This window comes from Rhinoderma darwinii, chromosome 5 (assembly GCF_050947455.1).
Source record: "Rhinoderma darwinii isolate aRhiDar2 chromosome 5, aRhiDar2.hap1, whole genome shotgun sequence".
Classification (NCBI taxonomy): domain Eukaryota; kingdom Metazoa; phylum Chordata; class Amphibia; order Anura; family Rhinodermatidae; genus Rhinoderma; species Rhinoderma darwinii.
This window is the reverse complement of record NC_134691.1, coordinates 249,465,823-249,489,774: the sequence shown is the minus strand read 5'-3', so window position 1 is coordinate 249,489,774 and position 23,952 is coordinate 249,465,823. Positions and strand designations below refer to the sequence as shown.

At 44.3% G+C, this 23,952-nt stretch overlaps 1 protein-coding gene across 8 annotated transcripts in view; it reads right to left on the bottom strand.

The window, feature by feature from the left end:
* The window catches only part of SUGCT (succinyl-CoA:glutarate-CoA transferase), a 1,185,368-nt gene that overhangs the window by 1,104,318 nt on the left and 57,098 nt on the right, over nucleotides 1-23,952 (bottom strand). For all 8 annotated transcript variants that reach the window (XM_075828569.1, XM_075828573.1, XM_075828572.1 and 5 more), the window contains one exon: nucleotides 8,353-8,473. In XM_075828569.1, the coding sequence (XP_075684684.1) occupies nucleotides 8,353-8,473 (121 nt within the window). The remainder of the gene's footprint in view (nucleotides 1-8,352; nucleotides 8,474-23,952) is intronic.

Below are 23,952 nucleotides of genomic sequence, written 5' to 3'. Positions count from 1 at the left end.
ATCTTAAAGGACACAGAGGAGTGCTGGTACCTACCCATATTCGGTGTATACCACCCAAAGAAACCTGGTCAGATAAGAGTGGTACTTGACTCTAGTGCCAAACATGAGGGTGTCTCTTTAAACGATGTCCTCCTGTCAGGTCCAGACCTCAACAACCGACTCCTAGGAGTACTTCTCCGCTTTCGCAGAGACTCTGTTGCATTCATGGCTGACATCCAACAAATGTTCCATTGCTTCCTTGTTAAAGAAGAACACAGGAACTTCTTAAGGTTCTTTTGGTTCAAGGAGAACAATCCCTCCAAAGACCCCATAGAGTACCGCATGCGGGTACACATCTTTGGTAACAGTCCTTCCCCTGCAGTGGCTATTTATGGACTCAAACATTCAGCTAAGGAGGGTGAGAAAGAATATGGGTCAGATGTTAGACACTTTGTAGAAAAATACTTTTATGTGGATGACTGCTTAAAATCCTTGCCTACAAATGAGTGTGCAATCAGTCTTCTTAAAAGAGCTCAGGAAATGCTCGCCAGTTCAAACGTGAGACTCCACAAAATCGCCTCCAACAGTAAAGAATTGATGGAAGCCTTTCCTTCACACGACCACTCAAAAGGGCTTAGATTTGGGAACTGACACTCTTCCCATGCAACATAGTCTTGGGTTACTCTGGGACTTAAAGTTTGACACCTTTACCTTCCAAGTCAGCAGGGAGGAAAAACCCTTTACTCGGAGGGGAGTCCTGTCTGCTATAAACAGCTTGTATGACCCTTTAGGATTTGCAGCTCCTGTCACCATACAAGGTAAAGCAATACTCAGAGATTTAACTTGTGATCCTTCCGACTGGGATGATCCACTTCCCACTGAAAAGAGAGGTCTGTGGGTAGAGTGGAGGAACTCTTTAACCACTCTATCTAGTCTACATGTTGCACGTCTATATGCCCCTGTGCAATCTACAGAAATTCCAATACAAAGACTGTGTGTGTTTTCTGATGCTTCTGTTAAAGCCAAAGAGCTACAAATTCCTGCAAACCTGGATACAATGAGTGTCGAGAGATACCTAAGTGAGCGAGGTTGCAATTGTACTTTCAATCCACCCCATTCTTCTCACATGGGTGGAGCTTGGGAAACAATGATAGGTATAGCACATAGAATCCTGGACTCCATCTTCCTGCAAGTGGGTACAGCAAGGCTTACCCATGAGTGCTTGACTACTTTCAAGACAGAAGTATCAGCCATCATTAATGCCAGACCTTTAACTCCAGTCTCAAGTGATCCTGAAGATCCAGTAATCCTTACTCCTCTAATGTTGGTTACTCAGAAGACTAGCACTGCTCATGCTCCCGCTGGAGAATTCAGTACCAAAGACCTTTACAAATGTCAATGGAGACAAGTACAAAGCCTTGCCAATACCTTTTGAGATAGGTGGAAAAAGCAATACATCTCCACGCTACAACCAAGGAATAAATGGCAGAACACCAAACCTAACATCAGAACTGGTGATGTCGTGCTTATGAAAGACTGTCAAGCACATAGGAATGAGTGGCCTCTAGGTCTCGTTACTAAAACATTCCCAGGAGAGGATGGGAACGTCCGGAAAGTTGAGGTCAAGGTTCATAATCAGAAGGAGACCAAACTATTTCTCAGACCAGTAACAGAACTTATTTTACTGTTTTCATCTGGGGACTCTGATGGTGGCATCGATTGACGCCAGACGGGGAGTGTGCTGCTCATAGGCGTGATGTTATAGACTGAGATTTGTGACGTTATTTTCTATGCAAGTAATTAGTGCTCCAGGTGCCATCTAGTGGCCAGTGTTAGTAATTTCCTCCTTTGTGTAATTTCTTGTTTTCCCCACCCATGAGAAGGTGAAAAGCATTCTGGGAAGAAGGGCAGTCTCTTCTATATCTGCTCAGAGAGAAGACCATTTTGATTCATTCCATCCTTCTCGTCCAAGTATAGTCGGTAAGCAGATAGATGGTTTATATTACTGGCTGTCAGCAGCCACAGGAATACTGTTAGGACAGTATTCACTCTGTTACATGGGACTGTAATATATCAGTTGGTGTAGTTGTGAAGCTCGGCCTAGCCTCATGGTCAGCCATGTATGGTCCTATACTGTATTTGTACTGCCATACACTGTTCATACTGTACTATAACTGTTATCTCTACTGTTTATTTGTATATAGGCTTAATATATGTCAGCCTGTTACCTGTATATGTAGTACATTTATTCAATGTGCCTTGTTCTTATGTATTGCTGTAATCTAATGGCATGTATATTCTTGTTTGTTCCTCAGTTTTACCCTAATCCTATGACCAGTTAATAAAGCTACAGAATTTCAACCAGTCTCATTTATTGGCTAGTAGGAAGGTGTTTAGCTGCCTGTCGAGCTCCGATAGACTCCGGGAGTGCGTGAAGTGGGGGCAGGACAGCTAGCGTTACAACAATGATTGGCGGGGGGGGGAACGTTTTTTTTTTGGGGTGGGTATTTTATGTGTATTTATTATTTATTTATTTTTTTGCACTTTACCTTACTATTTTTTTATTACTATGGTCTGTCCCTCAAAGGTCAAAAAAGACCTTTGGGGAACTTTATATATTTTTTTTCTTTCTTTTACACCATGTTTTTCCACTGTAACTGGAGCTGCACAGCAGCCCAAGTTACAGGGGAAATCAGCCCTCTCATAGTGACGATTGTCACTAACAGGGCTGTGCTGGGTCTTGTAAGACCCAGCAGCAGTCTGCCAGTAACGGCACCCGGCGATCATGTGACCAGTTACATGATGACCAGGAGGAATAGAGACCGCGCCGCTGCTGCTGTCTCTATTCCTATACACAGCGTTCATTGAGCGCTGTGTAAAAAGACATCGGAGAAGACAGAAGCAGCGAAAGCTGCTTCTATCCTCTCCACAGGGTCCCCGGCAGTCACTGTCAGCCGGAGACCCGACATTCAGCTGCCCGATCACGGGGGCAGCAAGTTAAAACCCGAGCCGTAAAAAGTCTATGGCTCGGGTTTTAAGGACCCTGACCGTAAAAATACAGCCAGCGGTCGGGAACCAGTTAAGCAATCAGGGAGACATATTTCTGAGAATTTTCAAAACTCAACTAGTAGTGCCAGGAACGCAGAAATTTGTCATGGGCATCACTCAAGGAGGCAGTAAGATCCTCCATGCGTTTTACCTCTTGGATTTTCTGAATCTAAAAGGCGTGTCACAGGCAGGTCAGCTCTATTCCATAGAGCCGGTATACAAGAGCGAGCTGCACTGACCAGGTGAGGAACAATGAACTTCTTGTAGGAGAAAAATAGGGATGTAGCACAGATGAAGTAGTAAGAAGCCAGGATAACATAAATCGGTGAATTTTGAAAGGACACACCAGACAGCGTCCCAAAAGGTGGTCAATTTTTGACAACCCAAAAAAGTGTGTAAAAGATCTCCTACCTGAAAACCACACCTCCAATAGACAGGGAAAACTGAGGATTTTTGAGTCATAGTGTACAAGTGGGCATGATAATCTGCAAAAAAAAACTGATGTTTTAGGGGTTATCCGGGGACCAAAAATTGCTTTGCATTCATATTTTTATGCAAAAATAAGTCACCTACTAATATACTTTAATTGAAAATTCGGTACTAAATGGTGCCGTTCAAACCCGGCGAACTGTTCTCGGTAGTCGTGTAGCTTTTCTAATATTGATGATGCGCCAACACGGCCCCACGTGACTGACGGCTTGCTTTTTGTGCTGTTCGTGACGGCGTGTTATTAATGGCATGACCGCAAGGGCTGTCACACTGCCTATTGCTGGAGTCCCCGAGCAGAGCATCAGCTAGCGCTTTGCTCAGGAATCCAGAACTGCTCCCAACATTTGGTCAGTGACTTCAGGGTTTCCTATCGCTGGAGTTCCCGAGCAGAGCACCAGCTGATGTTCTGCTTGGGGACTCCAGCATTGCTGCCGACATCACTGTCCATATATGGACAGTGACGTCGAAAGCAGTACAGGAGTCTCCAGGCAGAGCATCAGCTGATGCTCTGCTCGGGGACTCCAGTATTGCTGCCGACATCACTGTCCATATATGGACAGTGACGTCGAAAGCAGTACAGGAGTCCCCAGGCAGAGCATCAGCTGATTCTCTGCTCGGGGACTCCACTAGTGCTGCCGACTGCACTGTCCATATATGGAGTGTGACTTCAGGGGTCTCCTATCTCAGGAGTCCCCGAGCAGAGCATCAGCAGATGCTCTGCCTGGGGACTCCAGCACTGCTGCCAACGTTACTGTCCATATACGGACAGTGATTTCGGCAGCAGTATGGAAGTCCCCAGGCAGAGCATCAGCTGATGCTCTGCTCGGGGACTCCAGTACTGCTGCAGACATCACTGCCCATATATGGACAGTGACAGGGACGTTGGCAGCAGTGCTGGAGTCCCTGGGCAGAGCATCAGGTGATGCTCTGCTCCGGAACTCCAGCTTTAGGAAACCCCTGAAGTCACTGTCCATATATAGACAGTGACGTCGGCAGCAGTACTGGAGTCCCCGAGCAGAGCACGCCGACACCAACAGCACAGGAAGCAAGCCCTCCGCCACGTGGGGCCGTGTCAGCGCGTCATCAATATTAGTAAGGGACCTCTTTTCATATAAAAATATGAAACATTTTTGGTCCCCGGATAACCCATTTAAGGTCTGCCTCCCAGTTTGTCATATAGGATGGATGTGCCTGTTCTGCTGGCGAAATAAGTAAATGATATCATACGGAACTCAAGATTGAGGTGTTCCGGTAGGATTGCAGTGGCTATTAAAGGAGGTAGTTATGTGCTGTGGAATGTTTGTGGGTGGTAATGTATTACCACTCACATAGAGTAAGTGGATGATTTTCTTTGTGAACACTTTTTCTATAGCGTAATCTTATTTGTCGGGTATTCTGCGCTCCTTAATTTTCTTTTCGCATAAGTAAATTATAAAGAAGGGAGAGAGCATGACGCAAGTATCCTGTTGTAGAGAGACAGCAGAAACTGACAAAGTTGTGATGCCTGCCAAGGGGCTAAGGAGCAGGGATCCGAAGTATCTGAGTTGTGATGTCGTCTTCCAGGTATCGTCTACAAAAAAAGTGACGAGATTGTGTCTTGCGTGAACTAAGCCATCGGCTGAAGGGGCCCGGTTCACGACCCAGTGGAAATGTTGGATTGTCTAAGATAGGATACGGTGGCGACGGGGAGATACTCAGGTGAGGGTACGAAAGGGATGCTACATGTAATGTGGGTGCAATAAGAGGATGAGACCGCATGTGTGGTGTAAACTGGTCCAATAACTATGGGGCCGTATGAAGGGGAAAAGGGGCTATTGTTTGCTCTAACAAAACCCAAGGCTTAGGAGAAATCATGTCTACACCAGTATATAATATTGACCAAGTGTGCTGCTTGATAGTAAAGGTTAAGATCTAAGATTCCCAGGCCACTAGCCTATTTTGGTTAGGACGGGATCAAACTAGCAATACGGGCCGGTTTTTAAGACCATATAAATTTGGTGAGTAGAGAGGAAAGGGAACTAAATAATAAACGTGGCAGGTGTATGGGGAGAGCTTGAAAAAATATAGCAGGCAGGGCAAGACATTCATCTTGAAAATGGAGCAGTGACGGAACCAGGAAAAGGTGCCTTTGGACCATCTGCCGAAGCCACCTTCGATAGTACGTAAAAGGGGGGATAATTACATGGATACAATTGAGAGGGGTTGCATGTTAGGAAAATCACAAGATATTTAAGGGAGGAAGCAGCCCAACGGAAGGGGAAGGAATCCGCCAGAACTGACACCATCAGGGGAATTAGGGAGGTATTGAGCGCTTCCGTTTTTTTTTTTTAATTAATTTTAAAATTGGACGGAGTTGAATAAGATTTTAATTCAGCTAGCAGGTTAGTTACCGAGATGTCAGGGCAAGAGATGAAAAACAGAAGGTCATCTGCGTAAGCTGCAACTTTATAAAACCTTTTACTAACTGACACACCAATTTATGTCCCGATTTTGTCAGATGACGCAAAGGAAGGGTTCTAGGCATAGGATAAAGATCAAAGTGGGTAGCAGGCAGTACTGGTGGATTCCACTAGTAATGGGGTATGAGCATGAAAGGTGGCCATTGATCTTCATGGATGCCGAGGGAGAGGAATAGAAACTAGAAATCTAGCGAAGCATAAACCGACCAAGACTGATGTAGGAAAGAGTCTCCGCAGTCAAAGGCTTTCTCGGCATCCGTGAAGAGCAAAATAGTAGGAGTGGGGGAGCCGTTGACATGGTCAATGAGGTTGATGGCCCGTATGGTATTATCCCTGGCTTCTCCCAAAGACAGCAAACCTACCTGATCACCATGAATAATCTTACAGGACACAAGAATATAGCGAAAGCACATTGCGAACACTAATGCCACCTAAGCCACTAAATATAAACAAATACGTATTACTGCTAAATCTACTTACAATAGGGAGGTTCTTCGCGCACATTTTGATCAAATTGTGTAAGCCCACCTGCCACGACCTCTATGAGGTGGGAACCTACACTGTACATACAACTATGGTGAAATTATGTTCCATGTAAATCCCCCTCAAAAAACAAGGGGGATCGCCCTCCGTCTGGAAAAAGAAAGGTTCAACCTGCAGAGGTGACAAGCCTTCTTTACTGTGAGAACGGTGAATTTATGGAATAGTCTACCGCAGGAGCTGGTCACAGCAGGGACAGTAGATGGTTTTAAAAAAGGCTTAGATAATTTCCTATAACAAAAAAATATTAGCTCCTATGTGTAGAAATTTTTTACTTCCCCTTTCCCATCTCTTGGTTGAACTTGATGGACATGTGTCTTTTTTCAACCGTACAAACTATGTAACTAAAACTGGGACTAAGTCTACATATACTTGGGGATGGTAGGAACCAGCATTAAACGAATTAAATTCCCCCAGGGCATGAATAATCTCAGGAATGGGGTAAGACGAGTGGCAATAATCTTTAGATCTAAATTAAGGAGAAAGATTGTGCGGTAGTTACTACACAGGGAATAGTTTTTACCTTCTTTGGGAATGACTGTTATGTGGGCTCTCAGTGTCGAGGGGCATCGCTCTACCCACAGGGATAGTATTAAATGCTGTTAGGGATGGGTGAGCATGGCAAGTCGCAAATTTTTTATAATCGGGTAGTGACAGGCCATCTGGACCCAGGGCTTTACCGAATGGAGAGGTTTTTAGAGCTAAATTAAATTCTTCTGAGGACAGAGTCTAGTAGCTCAAGGGCATCAGGTGGGATACGACCCAACCCAGAGTTCAGAAAATAGGACCATATAAAGTTAAGTCTAGAATGGGTAGCCAGGTCTCGAGAGCATCTAGGTAGATTATAGAGGTGTGTGTAATAGGAACGGAAAGCTTACATTATTTGATCGGGCATGTGTTCGCGAGCACCACCGGTAGAGGTCATATGAGGGACGAAGGTCCGTGTGCGTTGTGTGCAAATGGCCCGCACAAGAGTGTGGCTAGGCTAATTGCCAAATTATGAAAAGTGTCAACAACAATTTAACAAGTGTGGCTTTGGCATTGGAAAGTGCAAGTGACCACAATTTAACCTTCAATCTGAATAACTCAGCGCCAAAACAATATATATTTGTTATCGCCGTAATCGTACCAACCCACAGAATAAAGGTAATGTTATTTATGCCGCACAGCGAATGGCGTAAAATGCAAAAAAACAATGGCACAATTGCTGTTTTCTATCCCCCCCAAAAAAAAATCATAAAAGTTAATCAAAAAAATTATATGTACCCCAAAATTGTGCTATTGAAAAAATACAACTCAATCCACAAAAAAATAAGTCCTCATACAGCTGTCGACAGAAAAATAAAAACCTTATAGCTCTTTGAATGTGATGATGAAAATAATAAAAACATTGCTTGGTCATTAAGGCATAAATTAGGCTGGTCACTAAGGAGTTAAGTAGAACTTTCTGTCAACCAAACTTAGAATTGGAGTATAAAATGGGACCACAATTTTAGAACCACATGGTAAATATAATGCGCTCCTTTGAAATAAAATGTTTGGTCTACATAGTAAATTTGCAGTGTAGCTCTATTTTGGACTACAGACATAGCAGTTTGTTTGGTAGGGGTTGGGAAACTTCTAGAATATAGAAATCATGCACTAGACCTAGTTCTAAAGTCGACATTATTTGCTTTTACATGTATTTGACAAATCATATTTTTTTGTGTGAAGAGATTGGCTTTAAAGTGAATCTACATTTCGAGCAATCTCAGTATCAGATTTTGCAATTGAATTAAAGTCTACAATTTCAATTGTAAAAATGAGAACTTATCAATTACTTTACATAATTTGTTACCTGTGATAGAGCAATATATAACATGAGGGGCTGTTTTCATAAGAGCTTCATAACCTAAACCCATTTCTGCTAGCTTTCCAGGAATGTAATTTTCTATGAGAACATCACAGGCTTGTGCAAGCTGAAAAATAAATACATAGAGTAATTACATGAATAGAACAGAAAAATACCACAAGTTGCACACTCTGCTAATACTAAAGTTTTAAGCTCTAAGAGCCTTCAAGTGTTACTTTTTCTACAAATGTAAAATAGGGCTTTTAAAAAATGTACCTTTTCCAAGAATACTTAAAGCTATATAAAAATCTAAACCAACGTGATTTTCATGAGAAATGAACTGCAAATTGAAAACTATGCCATTTAATGTAACAATACGATTAACTACATATATGAATGGATTTGTGGCACAAGATCATTGTAGATGTATATAACATGAACAGCATAGACTGATAGTAAAGGGTACAGTGCAAAGTACAAATGCTAGCTAGATATACATCATATAATTGGCACATATATGTGGTTTACTGGAGATGATTACAGTTTATAAGCTTAAAGCTAAAGCTGGCCATACATTAAGGATTTCAATTGGCCGTTTTCTGAACAACTTCTCGTTCATGGTAGGTCTGTTAAAACTGTCATTTTGAACGACATTTCCATAAGTTTAAATGACGAATAGTTGATCGATCTCTAGCTTGATTTGTGGTCTGGTCTGGACTTATATTGATGGAATGCAAATCTGTTGTTTGTTATGAACGACTTTCTAACTACTGCACTCGACAACTAACAAAAAAAATCAGATTAACCTTTCCATAGATTACTGCGATTGGTTGGCATGTGTCACGCTCGTTCGTGTCACGGCAATCTGCAGAAAAAGGTTTAAATTGACCGTGGGAAAAGAGAGGAACAGCACTGTAGTTGTCAAATGGGTCACCCGAAGCTGCTGGGTAAGGAGACCAGACAAGTATTTAGTTAGACTGTTTTCACAGGTTGCTACTGAGTGACAATTTTGTCAAGAGTTTGCCGCGGTTCTCTGAAAATGGCATAAAAAATTGTGCGATTCCGTAGCGATTTCCTGCAAGAAAATAAAAAACAAATTTTGCAGTGATTAACCAAAAATGGGACCGAGATCACAACAAAATAGGAATCTGTAAATACACCCTTCTGGCTTTAATTGCATCACGTACAGAAACGTTGCTCAGTGTATAAACACTATATCGACAAATGTATTTACACACATACACATTACACCTACAGGAGCTTTTCTGACATTCCATTCTAAATTCATAGGCATTAATATGGAGTTGGTCCCCCGTTTGCAGCAAAAACAGCTTCCACTCTTCTGGTAAGGCTTTCTACAAGAGTTTGGAGTGTGTCTGTAATTTTTGCCCATTAATCCAGAAGTACGTTTGTGAGGTCAGACATTAATGTTAGACAAGGGAGCCTGACTCACAAGCTCTGTTCTAGTTCATCCCAAAGGTGTTCAAAGGGGTTGAGGTCAGGGCTTTGTGTGGGCCAGTCAAGATCTTCAACACCAAACTCACTAAAGCATGCCTTTATGGACCTTGCTTTGTGCACTGGGCCAGAGTCATAATGGAGCAAAAAAGGGCCTTCCCCAAACTAATCCCACAAAGCTGGAAGCATACAATTGTCTAAAATGTCATGGTATGTAAAAGAGTTAAGATTTCCCTTCACTAGAACTAAGGGGCCAGGCCGACCCCTGAACAAAAATACCCATAGCATTATCCCTGTACCACCAAACTTTACAGTTGACACAATGCAGTCAGGAAGGTAACGTTCTCCTGGAATTCGCCAAACCCAGACTCATCCATCAAACTCCCAAACAGAGAAGCGTGAGTCTTCATTCCATAAAACGTGTTTCTGCTACTTCATCTGAAGCTTGGCATTGTGCTTTGTGATGTAAGGCTTGAATGCAGCTCCTTGGCCATGAAAACCCATGCTATGAAGCTGCAGTTATTGAGTCAGCAGAGTGTTGGCGACTTTTATGCATTATACGCCTCAGCACTCGGGGACCCTGCTCTGTAAATTGATGTGGGCTGCCAGAAATTTTCCGAGCTGACTTGCTGCAATGGTGGCATCCTATTACACTAATACACTCAAATTAAGTGAGGTCTTTAAAACGACCTATTCTTTCACAAATGTTTGTAGAGGCAAACTGCACGGCTAGGTGTTTGAGTTTTTACACCTGTGTCAATGCGACTGAAGAAAATACCTGAATTCAATGAATAAGACGTGTGTCCCAATACTTTTGTCCATATACTGTATGTCGGGAAATGCTCAAAGAATTCAATAGCCAAAGGTATAACAAAATAATGGGGGAGATTTACTAATACTGTCTAAATTTTAGCCAATTTTACCGTTTTTTGCAATAATCACTACAGAACTGCACAAAACTGCACGATTTTCTGAGAATCTTGGCAAAATTGAGACAAAATTGCAACTCAAAAGCAACCCGTGTATACACCCTAACTTAATACTAGGTTGATTAGACAAAGTAGTCAAAATTTAATGTGGCGCATCTAGCTAGACGCTTTTCTCTTCCTTATACCACCTACTATGTAAGCAATCCCTTGTGAAACTAATAATTATTGTAAGAAAATAAAACAAAAATGCAGCCGAAACAGCCGATAGGTGCGGGGACGGGTGTCGGATAGTTCATCAGTATGAAAAACCGCCCCATGCTCGGACAACTTCTTTAACCCCTCAACGCACCTTGACGTGCACTTATGTAAAGGTGCAGGGGGAGAAGTATGGAGCGCGGTCACGCGGTAAGCACGCTCCAAACCCTGTGGGTGTCGGCTGTCAGCCGACACCCAGCACTAATGGCTATGAACAGCGATCATCCTGTTCCTGGCCGTTTACCCCTCAAATGCTGTGGTGAATCGTGACCGCAGCATCTGAGGCCTTATAGAGAGGGGGCGCCCCCATCTTACAGCTCATCGGTGGCCCCATAGCGCGATCGAGGGTCACCAATGGTTGTCATGGCAGTCCAGCGGCCTAATGAAGGCCCCCAGGTCTGCCTTCACTCTGCCTCTGTTAAGCACTGCCTGTGACAGGTCTTAACAGATGCCTGTAAAAATTACAATATACTGCAATAAGTTAGTATTGCAGCGTATTGTACCAGCGATCCAACGATCGCTGGTTAAAGTCCCCTAGGGCGACTAATAGAATGTGTAAAAAAAAATTAAATAAGGTCTTTAGCAGTGAATTTTTATTTTTAATTAAAAAAGTTAAAAAAACAACAAAAAAAAAAAAAACACCTTTTCCTATTTAACCCGTTCTCGCTCCTTGACGTACTATTCCGTCATGGTAACCACATCAGAAAACTTGAAGAAAAAGAAGCCATTGCGCCACAAGTATAATAAAAAATTACAAATTTTATTAGGACATACAACATGAAATGGCATGTATATAAAATTCAAAGGGATCTAAAAAAGAACAGTGTGGTTGCTTCACATGAATTAAATCTAGGATGTCCTGCGACAAAGAGTTCCTTGGCACTGATGTGCATAACAATGACAAAAAAATAAAATGTCTAAATGGTATATTATAGACCTGTAAACAGCCTATCGATAATTATGCAGGTGCAGTTAAAGGGAAATATAGGGTACATCACATAAGTATATGTTCATGGGTGCCCAGAATCAGAAAGTTGCATAACCAATACTGCCATAGTAGAAGATGGGTGAAAGGAAAGAGGTCAAAGTCAGGCCAACAGGCCAAAAAGGAAAGTGTCAGGTGTCCAGAGCGTATATAGATCCAAAAGGATCTGCTTTAAACACAAATAGGTGTTGTAGCAAGCTTACCCATCGAGATGAATGTATAGATGGCCCCACACTGCGGCCCGAAATGGTAGCGCTCCATGACGGAATAGTACGTCACGGGAGGAACAGCTATTTCGGCCGTCCTCCCGACACATACAGGAGCTGTGACAGCTGCTGTCTCATACAGCAGTTGTCGCAGCTCCTACAGCAGGGACGGATCGCTGTCCCCGCTGATTTACCCCTTAGGGTATGTGCACACACACTAATTACGTCCGTAATTGACGGACGTATTTCGGCCGCAAGTACCGGACCGAACACAGTGCAGGGAGCCGGGCTCCTAGCATCATACTTATGTACGATGCTAGGAGTCCCTGCCTCGCTGCAGGACAACTGTCCCGTACTGAAAACATGATTACAATAGCGATCTCAGCTTATTAGGGGTTAAACCACCATCGACGGCCCGCCATGATAGCAGGTATGATCGTTGCTATGGCAACTGAATGCGTAATAATGGCGTCCGCCTATGCCATCTACGGAAGCCTAATGGGTCCTGACGAAGTCAGGACCCACTATGCTTGCTGTCAGCGAGTAGCTGACAGCTCTAGAATAGCGATCAGGGCCTCCTGCCCTCAAGTCCCCTAGTGGGACAAAGTAAAAAAAGTGTAAAAAAGTTGTGTAAAAAAAAAAGGAAATAAAAGTTTTAAAAGTAATAAAAGTCAAAATCCCCCTATTTCCCCAATCAGTCCTTTATTATTAATAAAAATAAACAAAAACTGTACATAATTGGTATCGCCGTGTCCGTAACATCCTGAACTACAAAAGTATTTCGTTATCTATCCCGCGCGGTGAACGCCATAAAAGAAAATAATAATAAACCATACCAGAACCACAATTTTTTGGTCACTATCTCCCAAAATTTTTTATAAAAAGAGATCAAAAAGTCGCATGTACCTAAAAAATGGTAGTGATCGAAACTACAGTTCGTTACCCAAAAAAAAAAGTACTAACACAGCTTTCTTGATGGGAAAATAAAAAAGTTATGGCTCTTAGAATATGGCAACACAAAAAGTAAATGTTTTTTTATAAAAAAGTATTTTATTGTACAAACACCATAAGACATAAAAAAAAAACGATAAACATATGGTAACGCCGTAATCGTATCGCCACGCAGAATAAAGTGAATATGTCATTTATAGCGCACATTGAACGCTGTACAAAAATAGAATAAAAAACAAATAGTAGAATTTATGTTTTTTAGTCACACCACGCCTCTTAGAAATAGAATAAAAACTGATCTAAAAATCGCATGCACCCCATGAAAACTACAATGAATTCGTCAAGGCGTCTAGTTTCCAAAATGGGGGTCACTTCCTCAGAAGCTCTGCAAATGCGACATGGCACCCAGAAACCAATCCAGCAAAATCTACATGCCAAATAGGGCTCCTGCCTTTCTGAGCTCTGATGTTCGTCAAACCAGAAGTTTATGACCACATATGGGGTATTGCCGTAATTGGGAGAAATTGCTTTACAAATGTTGGGGTGCTTTTTCTTTTTTATTCCTTGTCAAAATTAAAAATTCGCACCTTTTATAGGAAAAATGTGATTTTCAATTGCACAGTATAATTCCAGAAAATGCAGCAAAAAAACAGTGGGATGTAAATGCCCACTATACCCCTCGATAAGTTCCTCGAGGAGTGTTTGCCAAATAGGGTCACTTTTGAGCGGTTTAAACTGTTTTGGCACCACAAGACCTCTTCAAATCGGACATGGTGCCTAATAAAAAGGAGGCCTCAAAATCCACTAGGTGCTCCTTTGAGTCTGAGGCCGATGCTTCAGTCCATTAGCACGCTAGGGCCACATGTGGGATATTACTCAAAACTGAAGAATCTGGGAAATAAATATTGCGTTGCATTTCTCTGATGAAACCTTCTGTTTTACAGAAAAAAAATTTAATAAATCGGATTTTCTGACAAAAAAATTAAATGCGTAAATTTCACCTCTACTTGTGAAACACCTAAAGAGTTAATAAACTTTCTAGATGCTGTTTTGAATACTTTGAGGGGTCTAGTTTATAAAATGGGGTGTTTAATAGGCCCCTCAAATAATTATAATATATAGGCCCCTCAAAGCCACTTCAGAACTGAACTGGTACCTAAAAAAGGACTTTTGAAATTGGATTCAAAATATGAGAAATTGCTGCTTAAAGAGGCTCTGTCACCAGATTTTGCAACCCCTATCTCCTATTGCAGCAGATCGGCGCTGCAATGTGGATAAGAGTAACGTTTTTATTTTTTAAAAACGAGCATTTTTGGCCAAGTTATGACCAATTTTGTATTTATGCAAATGAGGCTTGCTAAAGTCCAACTGGGCGTGTTTAAAGTAAAAGTCCAAAAAGTTACCATTTTGACTATAGATGAGCGAACTTATGAAAAGTTCGGTTCGGCTGGTTCGCCGAATTTCATGAAAAAGTTCGATTCTGACCGAACCTGTAATTCAAGAAACCCCCTAAAAATCGTGTATAACACTTTTTAAAAGCCCTAGAAGCCCTGTATAACACTCTTAGGTCACCAATGAGTGTATCCAAGTACTTTTGAGCTGTGTTTAAGGCAAAGTTAGTGTAAAAGTTACGCCAACATGTATGGCTATAGGAAAACGGATGGGACAAGGTCATAACTAACAGAAACCACTGCACTTGTGCATGTTGTATGCTTTATGCATTTTTAAAAAAGGTACAAAAATTAACCATTTTTGGCGGCAGATGCCTGCCAGGTTTCATACCTATAAGGTGGTAAAAGAAGAAGCAATGGCTTTTTTCACAAGCCCTCCAAAAATGTACCCTTTTTATTGGCAGATGCCTGCCGGGGTTCATCCATACATGGATGTAAAAGCAACAAGCAATGGCTTTTCACAAGCCCTCCAAAAATGTACCCTTTTTATTGGCAGATGCCTGTCGGGGTTCATCCATACATGGATGTAAAAGCTACAAGCAATGGCTTTTCACAAGCCCTCCAAAAATGTACCCTTTTTATTGGCAGGTGCCTGCCGGGGTTCATCCATACATGGATGTAAAAGCAACAAGCAATGGCTTTTCACAAGCCCTCAAAAAATTTACCCTTTATGGTGGCAGATGCCTGCCGGGGTTCATACATATATGGTGGTAAAATAAGAAGTCATTACTTAGCCATTGCTTTTTCAAAGCCCTCAAAAAATTAACCCTTTTTGCAAGTAGCAACAGGTTTTGCATTTGGAAAGTGAAGAAGCTATAAAAGAACAAAAATTATTCCTTTTTTAGGATCATCTGGCAGCAGGGATGGTGGATTTGTGGTAGAAGTTGTAGTAGCAAATCCAACAGCAGCAAATGAAAACAGACTGGACAGGACAGAATCCCGGTGGTTGTGTAGGCCAGCTTGTAGCAGAGAGCAGTGGAGGTATATTGGTGGTGGTTGACTGGTAGTAGTGGTGGTGGACTACTGACAGCACGGGTGGTGGTGGTAGTAGTAGCTGCATCAACAGCACAGCAGCACATTAAAAAAGAGTGGACAGGACAAAGCCCTGTGGTTGTTTTTCTGAGACTTGTCAGAGGTACTGCGGATGGTGCTGTGTATGAGGACCGGCGTCGGTTACTAGGCAGACACATGGAAGATCCAGCCAAGGCTTCCTTTGGAACAAAACATGTGGAAAATAAACTTTGGCAGAATTTTACAATCCCCAAGATAAAAAGAGGACATTAAAAAAAGACTGTGGTGGGGCAGGCCTGCTTGTAGCAGACGGCAGCGGAGGTGTATTGGTGGTAGTAGAGGTAGCCAACGGACAGCAAGGGTGGTAGTAGTAGTAGCAGCACATTAAAACAGACTGGACAGTCACAGGACAAAGCCCTGTGGTGGGGCAGGCCTCAGGCCTGCTTGCAGCAGACGGCAGTGGAGGTGTATGGGTGGTAGTAGAGGTAGCCAACGGACAGCACGGGTGGTGGTGGTAGTAGTAGTGGCAGCACATTAAAACAGACTGGACAGTCACAGACAAAGCCCTGTGGTGGGGCAGGCCTGCTTGTAGCAGACGGCAGCGGAGGTGTATTGGTGGTAGTAGAGGTAGCCAACGGACAGCAAGGGTGGTAGTAGTAGTAGCAGCACATTAAAACAGACTGGACATTCACAGGACAAAGCCCTGTGGTGGGGCAGGCCTCAGGCCTGCTTGCAGCAGACGGCAGTGGAGGTGTATGGGTGGTAGTAGAGGTAGCCAACGGACAGCACCGGTGGTGGTGGTAGTAGTAGTAGCAGCACATTAAAACAGACTGGACAGTCACAGACAAAGCCCTGTGGTGGGGCAGGCCTGCTTGTAGCAGATGGCACTGGGGGTGGATTGGTGGTAGAAGTAGTAGCAGCAGCACCAACAGCGGCACATTAAAAAAAAAAAAAAAGAGTGGACAGGACAGAATCCCGTAGTAGCAGGCGGCAGTAGCAGACGGCAGCGGCAGCAGCAATGTCAGATCTAATCAGTGGCATCAGGCACAGGGGTTTTAAAATCCTCCCCGATCCACGCTTGATTCATTTTCAGAAACGTGAGATTTTCCAAGCTGTTGGCGGACAATCTTGTTCGCTTAGGGGTGACGAAGCCCCCTGCCACGCTGAATACCCTTTCTGACGCTACACTGGAGGTGGACAAGACAGTACACCCATGGCAAACTGGGCCAGTTCTTGCCAATGATCCAATCTGCTGACCCAGAAGTCCATGGGGTCTGGGATCAGGATTTCTGACGGAGAAAGGGCACAGTCCAGGTACGAGTGAACCTGGTTGTTTAGGTGCTGGTGATGGTAAACATCTCTTTGGTGACTACGATGTGTGTCAGGTAGGGATATTGGATGTAAAAATGTTGTCATCATATTTTCCAAACTGAATTGGCTGCTGCTGCTGCTACTGTAGCTCTGCCAGAGGCGATGAGACAGTGGGGAGCAGAGAGTGGCCCCCCGGTCAGACATGCTTGCAGCAGGTGTTTGCCGTTTGAAAGCCGTGACAAGCTGGCTGCATAGCTTCTCTCGATAATAAGCCAATTTTGCCTCCCTCTCGGAAGGCGCAAAAAACTCCCCCATTCTGGCTTTATACCGAGGGTCTAAAAGTGTGGCTATCCAGTACTCATCTCTTTGCTTCATGCTAGCAATACGACAGTCAGCGCGCAAGTAACGAAGCATACAGCTACCCATACTGGCCAGCGTTTCAGAGGGCCCGCTTGGTTCCATCTCCGCCCCATACAACCCATGGTTGTCCATCATCAAGGTCGTCGTCAGACGCGTCATCATCATCACTGTCATGTTGTGCGGCTGCCTCGTCCCCTATCCCTTCCTGTGATTCCATCTCCAAATCCAGCTCCTCTTCAGGTCCTGTTTCCTCATCCTCCTCCTCCTCCTCAACATCCATAGCCAGATGTGATCCTTCCTCCATCCTTTGCTGAATCATCGCTGTGAGCGTTTGCTCCAGAATGAATATCCACAGCATAACATCGTTCATTCCGCTAGCGTCACGGCTCACAAATAGTGTGGCCTCTTCAAAGGGCCTCAAAACGCGACATGCGTCTCTAACCAGCTGCCAGTGCCTGAGCTCGAAATTACACTGGCTCCAAACGCTGCCCGTCTGCTGCATCAGGAAATCATTCATGGCTTTCCGCTGTTCGTACAGACGGTTCAACATGTGCAGGGTGGAATTCCAGCGTGTTGGAACGTCTCAAATCAGGCTGTGTTCTGGGAGATTGTTTTGACGCTGCAAGTCCAGGAGGGCGTGCTTAAATGCATACGAACGTCTAAAGCGAACGCAAACCCTCCTGGACATGGCCAGCACACCCTTCAAACCAACATATGATTTTAAGAAGTGTGTTATGACCAGATTGATCACATGTGCCATGCAAGGAGCGTGTGTCAGGTGACCTAGACGCAGTGCAGCCACAACGTTCTTCCCGTTATCAGAGACAACATTGCCCAGTGTGAGTTTCAGAGGAGACAGCCAACGTGCGATTTCCTCCTTGATGCACAGCAGCAGCTCCTGCCCTGTGTGGCTTTTCTCACCCAGGCTCAGCAGGTGTAAGACAGCGTTGTGGCGCTTCACCTTGCACCTATGAAAAGAGGAGGGAGGAGGAGTGGAAGATAAGCTGTGTCCTGACGGGAAGACCTCCATTGAGGAGGGCAAGGAGGAGGAGTAGGAGGAGGATGGTAGGCGCCTGGTGTCCGGAGTTGAACAAGAAAGATACAAGCGTGGAGGTGGTAATGCCTGGCATTGCTGCGGTGGTGCATCGGACTGCAAAATATTGACCCAGTGGGCCGTGAAAGACATGTACTGTCCCTGCCCATAGTTGCTGCTCCACGTGTCGACGGTGGCATGTACCCTGCTGCACACGGATAATTGCAAGGACTGGCCCACCTTTTCTTCCACGTGCTTGTGCAAGGCAGGGACAGCTGTTTTGGAGAAGTAATGGCGGCTAGGTAATCGCCACCTAGGCTGAGCGCACGCCATCAATTGCTTGAAGCCGGCGGAGTCGACCAGGTGGTACGGCAGCGACTGCACCACCAACAACTTAGCCAGGTGTGAATTAAGCCGCACGACAAGTGGATGACTGGGTATATATTGTTGCTTATTGGACAACAATTCCGTAATGGATAACTGACGGGACGTAGGAGCAGCACTAGATGACAGTGATGATGATGATGATGATGACAACGAGATGATGAATAAGGCCTGGCTACTACTTAGATGACAGGGACTCGGAGCAGCAGCAGCAGAGGGGTCTTCATTAGATTGTCCCACATGGCCTTGTGATGCCGCTCCATGTGTTTACGTAGAGCGGTAGTTCCTACATTGCTGCCCTGCCCACGCCTTACTTTCTGCTTGCAGATACAGCACTGTGCCATGTTTTCGTCCTCCGGGAATGCACAGAAAAATTGCCACACGGCAGAGTACCGTAAAGAGGTAGTACCACGTCCACCACCACCACACCACCACCACCCGAGCTTGCCCCTTGTCTGGCAGGCTTTTTTCGGGAGCCTACGCCAGTAGCAGAAGTGTCGCAAAACCGGCTCCTGAGCTGACCCTACCGCTGCAACGTTTTGCAGATTTACTTCTGCCCCTACCTCGGCTTGGTTGTTTATCACTGCCAGTGCCGCCACTACTATCCTCCTCCTCTGACGCTGTCATCACCTTGTCACCTGGTTCCCACGTCCTGTCTAAAACAACATCATCATAGCCCTCCTCATCATCCCCGCCACTTCTGTCACTGTGTTGTGATGTGACATCATGGCGGGGGGGATGAGCCTCTTATAAAAGCTTATTCACACACTGGCTTGGCAAATGGCAATGAATGAGAATTTCTATCAGCCACTGTGCACTCAGGGAATGCTGGGCGTTGTAGTACTACAGCTGCCTGCCTGTATTGCAAGTTGGATGTTAACCCATGCAACGGGGAAGAGCCCCTTATAAAAGCTTATTCACACACTGGCTTGGCAAATGGAGAATTTGTATTGCAATTTGGATGTTGAGGGTAGACTCCCGCTGTAGTGGATGAGCCCCTTCGATTGCTGTATTCCTGGCTTTTAGATTCCTAAAGCTTTCCCTTACTGCACAGAAATGCTATCCCTACAGCTCCTGTCTCTAAAATGGCCGCTGAGCTCCGTGCATAGACCATTATTGCAGGCTTGAACCCGCCCCTATGGGTTAGCCTGATGTCAGGTGATATTTTCAAATACTCCATTTTAGATCTAACATGTGGCAGGCGCCAAAATGTAGCCAGGTTCGGTCAAAACGTGTTCGGCCGAACCCGGTGAAGTTCAGATTCGCTGCGAACCGAGCTTTTCACGATGTTCGGACCGAAACCGGGTTCGGTTGTCCCGGTTCACTCATCTCTAATTTTGACCCCACAGGTTATACACAGCACGTATTTGAATTGGGCTGTGAAATTAAATTTTTTTTTTATTTTTTTCCAATAAGATGCAATTTTAATCAAAATTTCGTATTTTCACAGGGAACAAAATACCCCATTTTGTTGCCCAATTTGTTCTGAGTGCGGCAATACCCCATTTGTGGTGATAAACTTCCGTTTGGGCCCATGGGAGGGCTCAGAAGGAAAGGACCACCATTTGGCCTACTGGGGATTTTCTGGTGCGAAGTCATGTATGCAGAAGCCACTGAGGTACCAGTACAGTTGAAACCCCCAAGAAGTGACCCCGTTTTAAAAACTACACCCTTAAAGGCATTCATCTAGAGTTGTAGTGAGCATTTTGACCGGAGACATACACCCCATAAACTGTAATGTGGGTTCTCCCGGGTATGGCAATACCCTCAATGTGGCTGTTATCAGCTGCCTGGGCACACAGCATGGCTCAGAAGGGAAAGATGAGGGGGATAAGCTGTGCGGAGTGCATCAGGGTAAGTAAAACTGGGGTAAATTAAAAATCAAGGGATGTATGATCAATTTTAAAACACTTTCATACGGAGCCCTGGTTTTTCGGGACACGTGTCATATTGATATATTGTGTCCTTCCTTATCCCCCTCTTACAGCAGACTTTGCACCTCTTTTGACTTTTTTCCCTTCTTGCCAGTTTGGGGAACTTCTCCTGGAAAGTGTTGCCCTGGTACTATGCGTGTGGCCTCGATTCCAGGGGTACTGGGTGCTCCCTCTTCTTGGTCCCTAAAGATTAGGTTCTTGATAACCACCTCTTGAAATTCCAGGAAAGTTCCCCTCTGGCCTGCACATGGACTTAGCACGTACGCATTGTACAATGCCATATGTATGATGTGCACGGCCAGCTTCTTATACCACACCGCATGGCGCTGTAGGACTTCAGGACTTTATCTGACAAGTCCACCCCTCCCATGTACCTATTGTAGTCCAGGATGCAGTCTGGCTTGGGGGTCTCTGTACTGGTACCTCGGTACAAGGGTACTGGTGTGGCCATGTATTGTTGTCAATACAAGGACATCTCTCTTGTCCTTGTACTTGACACACAATATGTTGCTGCTAGAATGTGCCCTGCTCTCACCCCTTCTGAGTGTTTGCCCAAGCAGTGTCTTAGGGATGCCTCTCAGATTTCTTCAAGCAATGCCGAAGTACTTCTGGAAGCGAGGCAGTTGAAGAGTGGGATGCTGGTATAAAAATTATCCAGGTAGAGGTGGTAACCCTGGTCCAGCAGTGGGTGCACCAAATCCCACACAATTTTTGCATTAATTCCCAGTAAGGGGGGGGCATTCTGAGGGCTGAATACTGGGGTCCTTCCCTTCATATATCCTAAATTTGTACATATACTCTGATGCACTCCCGCTCAGTTTATACATCTTCATGCTCTTACTCGGCAGGTACTGGCGGAATTGAAGCCTCCCTTTAAAATGTACCAAGGACTCATCAATAGAAATACAATTCTCAGGGGTGTATGCTTGGCAAAACTGGGCACTGAAACGGTCTAATAGGGGTCTCCGTTTATACAAACGGTCAAAACTGGGGTCATCTCGGGGTGGGCACTGCTCATTATCAATATAATGTAAGAAGCGAAGTATTGCCTCATATTTATTATTTTTTTAGGTTCCAGTTCAGTTCTGAAGTTGCTTTGAGGAACCTATATATTAGAAACCCCTATCAAACACCCCATTTTAGAAACTAGACCCCTCAAAGTATTCACAACAGCATTGTGAACTGTAACCTAAGAAAATAAATAAATTAGGCAATACTTCGCTTCTTACATTATACTGATAATGAGCCATGTCCACTCTGAGATGACCCCAGTTTTGACCGTTTGTATAAACGGAGACCCCTATTAGACCGTTTCAGTGACCGGTTTTCCCAAGCATACACCCCCGAGAAGTGTATTTCTATTGATGAGTCCTTGGTACATTTTAAAGGGAGGTTTCAATTCCGCGAGTACCTGCCGGGTAAGAGGGCAAAGTATGGCGTGAAGATGTATAAGCTATGTGAGAGTGCATCAGGGTATACCTACAGAATTAGGATATATCAAGGGAAGGACAGCAGTATTCAGCCCCCAGAATGCCCCTCCTTACTGGGAGTTAATGCAAAAATTGTGTAGGTTTTGGTGCACCCACTGCTGGACCAGGGTTACCAACTCTACCTGGATAATTTTTTATACCAGCGTCCCACTCTTCAACTGCCTTGCTTCCAGGCATGCGGCACCGCTAGAAGAAATCTGAGAGGCCTCCCTAAGACTCTGCTTGGGCAAACACTCAGAAGGGGTGAGAGCAGGACACAATCTAGCAGCAATATATTGTGTGTCAAGTACAAGGACAAGAGAGATGTCTTTGTATTGACAACAATACATGGCCACACCAGTACCCATGTACCAGTACGAGGAACCAGTACAGAGACCCCCAAACCAGACTGCATCCTGGACTACAATAGGTACATGGGAGGGGTGGACTTGTCAGATCAGTCCTGAAGCCCTACAGCGCCATGCGGTGTGGTATAAGAAGCTGGCCCTGCACATCATACAGATGGCTTTGTACAATGTGTACGTGCTACGTCGATGTACAGGCCAGACGGGAACTTTCCTGGAATTTGAAGAGGTGATTATCAAGAACCTAATCTTTAGGGACCAAGAAGGGGGGGGGACCCAGTACTTCTGGAAGCGAGGCCACACGCATCGTACCAGGGCAACACTTTCCAGGAGAAGTTCCCCAAACTGGCAAGAAGGGAAAAAGTCAAAAGAGGTGCAAAGTCTGCTATAAAAGGGGGATAAGGGAGGACACAATATATCAATGTGACACTTGTCCCGAAAAACCAGAGCTCTGTATGAAAGAGTGTTTTAAAATTTATCATACATCCCTTGGTTTATAATTTACCCCAATTTTACTTACCCTGATGTACTCCGCACAGCTTATCCCCCCTCATCTTTCCCCTCTGGGCCCTGCTGTGTGCCCAGACAGCTGATAACAGCCACATGTAGGGTATTGCCGTACCCAGTAGAACCCACATTACAGTTTATTGGGGGTATGTCTCCAGTCAAAATGCTCACTACACCTCTAGATGAATGCCTTAAGGGTGTAGTTTTTAAAACGGGGTCACTTCTTGCAGGTTTCAACTGTACTGGTACTTCAGGGGCTTCTGCATACATGACTTCGCACCAGAAAATCCCCAGTAGGCCAAATGGTGGTCCTTTGATTCTGAGCCCTCCCATGGGCCCAAACGGCAGTTTATCACCACAAATGGGGTATTGTGGCACTCAGAACAAATTGCGCAACAGAATGGGGTATTTTGTTTCTTGTGAAAATAAGAAATTTTCAGCAAAAACTACATATTATTGGAAAAAATTAATTTTGTTTTAATTCCCAGCCCAATTCAAATAAGTTCCGTGAAGAAACTATGGGGTCTAAATGGTCACATTACCCATAAATGAATTCCTTGAGGGGTGTAGTTTCCAAAATGGGGTCACTTCTGGTGGGTTTCAATTGCTTTGATACCTCTGGGGCTCTGCAAATGCGACATGGCACCCGAAAACCAAACCAGCAAAATCTGAACTCGAAAGAACACACAGCGCTCCTTCGCTTCTGAGGCCTCTCATGGGCCCAAACGGCAGTTTATCGCCACAAATGGGGTATTGCTGCACTCAGGAGAAATTGTGCAACAAAATGGGGTATTTTGTTCCCTGCGAAAATACGAAATTTTGATTAAAAAATGATATCTTATTGGAAAAAATTTAATTTTTTTCATTTCACAGCCCAATTCAAATAGGTGTGAAAAAACTGTGCAGTAAAAATTGTAACAACAACCATATTTGAATTCCTTGAGGGGTGTAGTTTACAAAATGGGGTCACTTCTGGTGGGTTTCCATTGCTTTGATACCT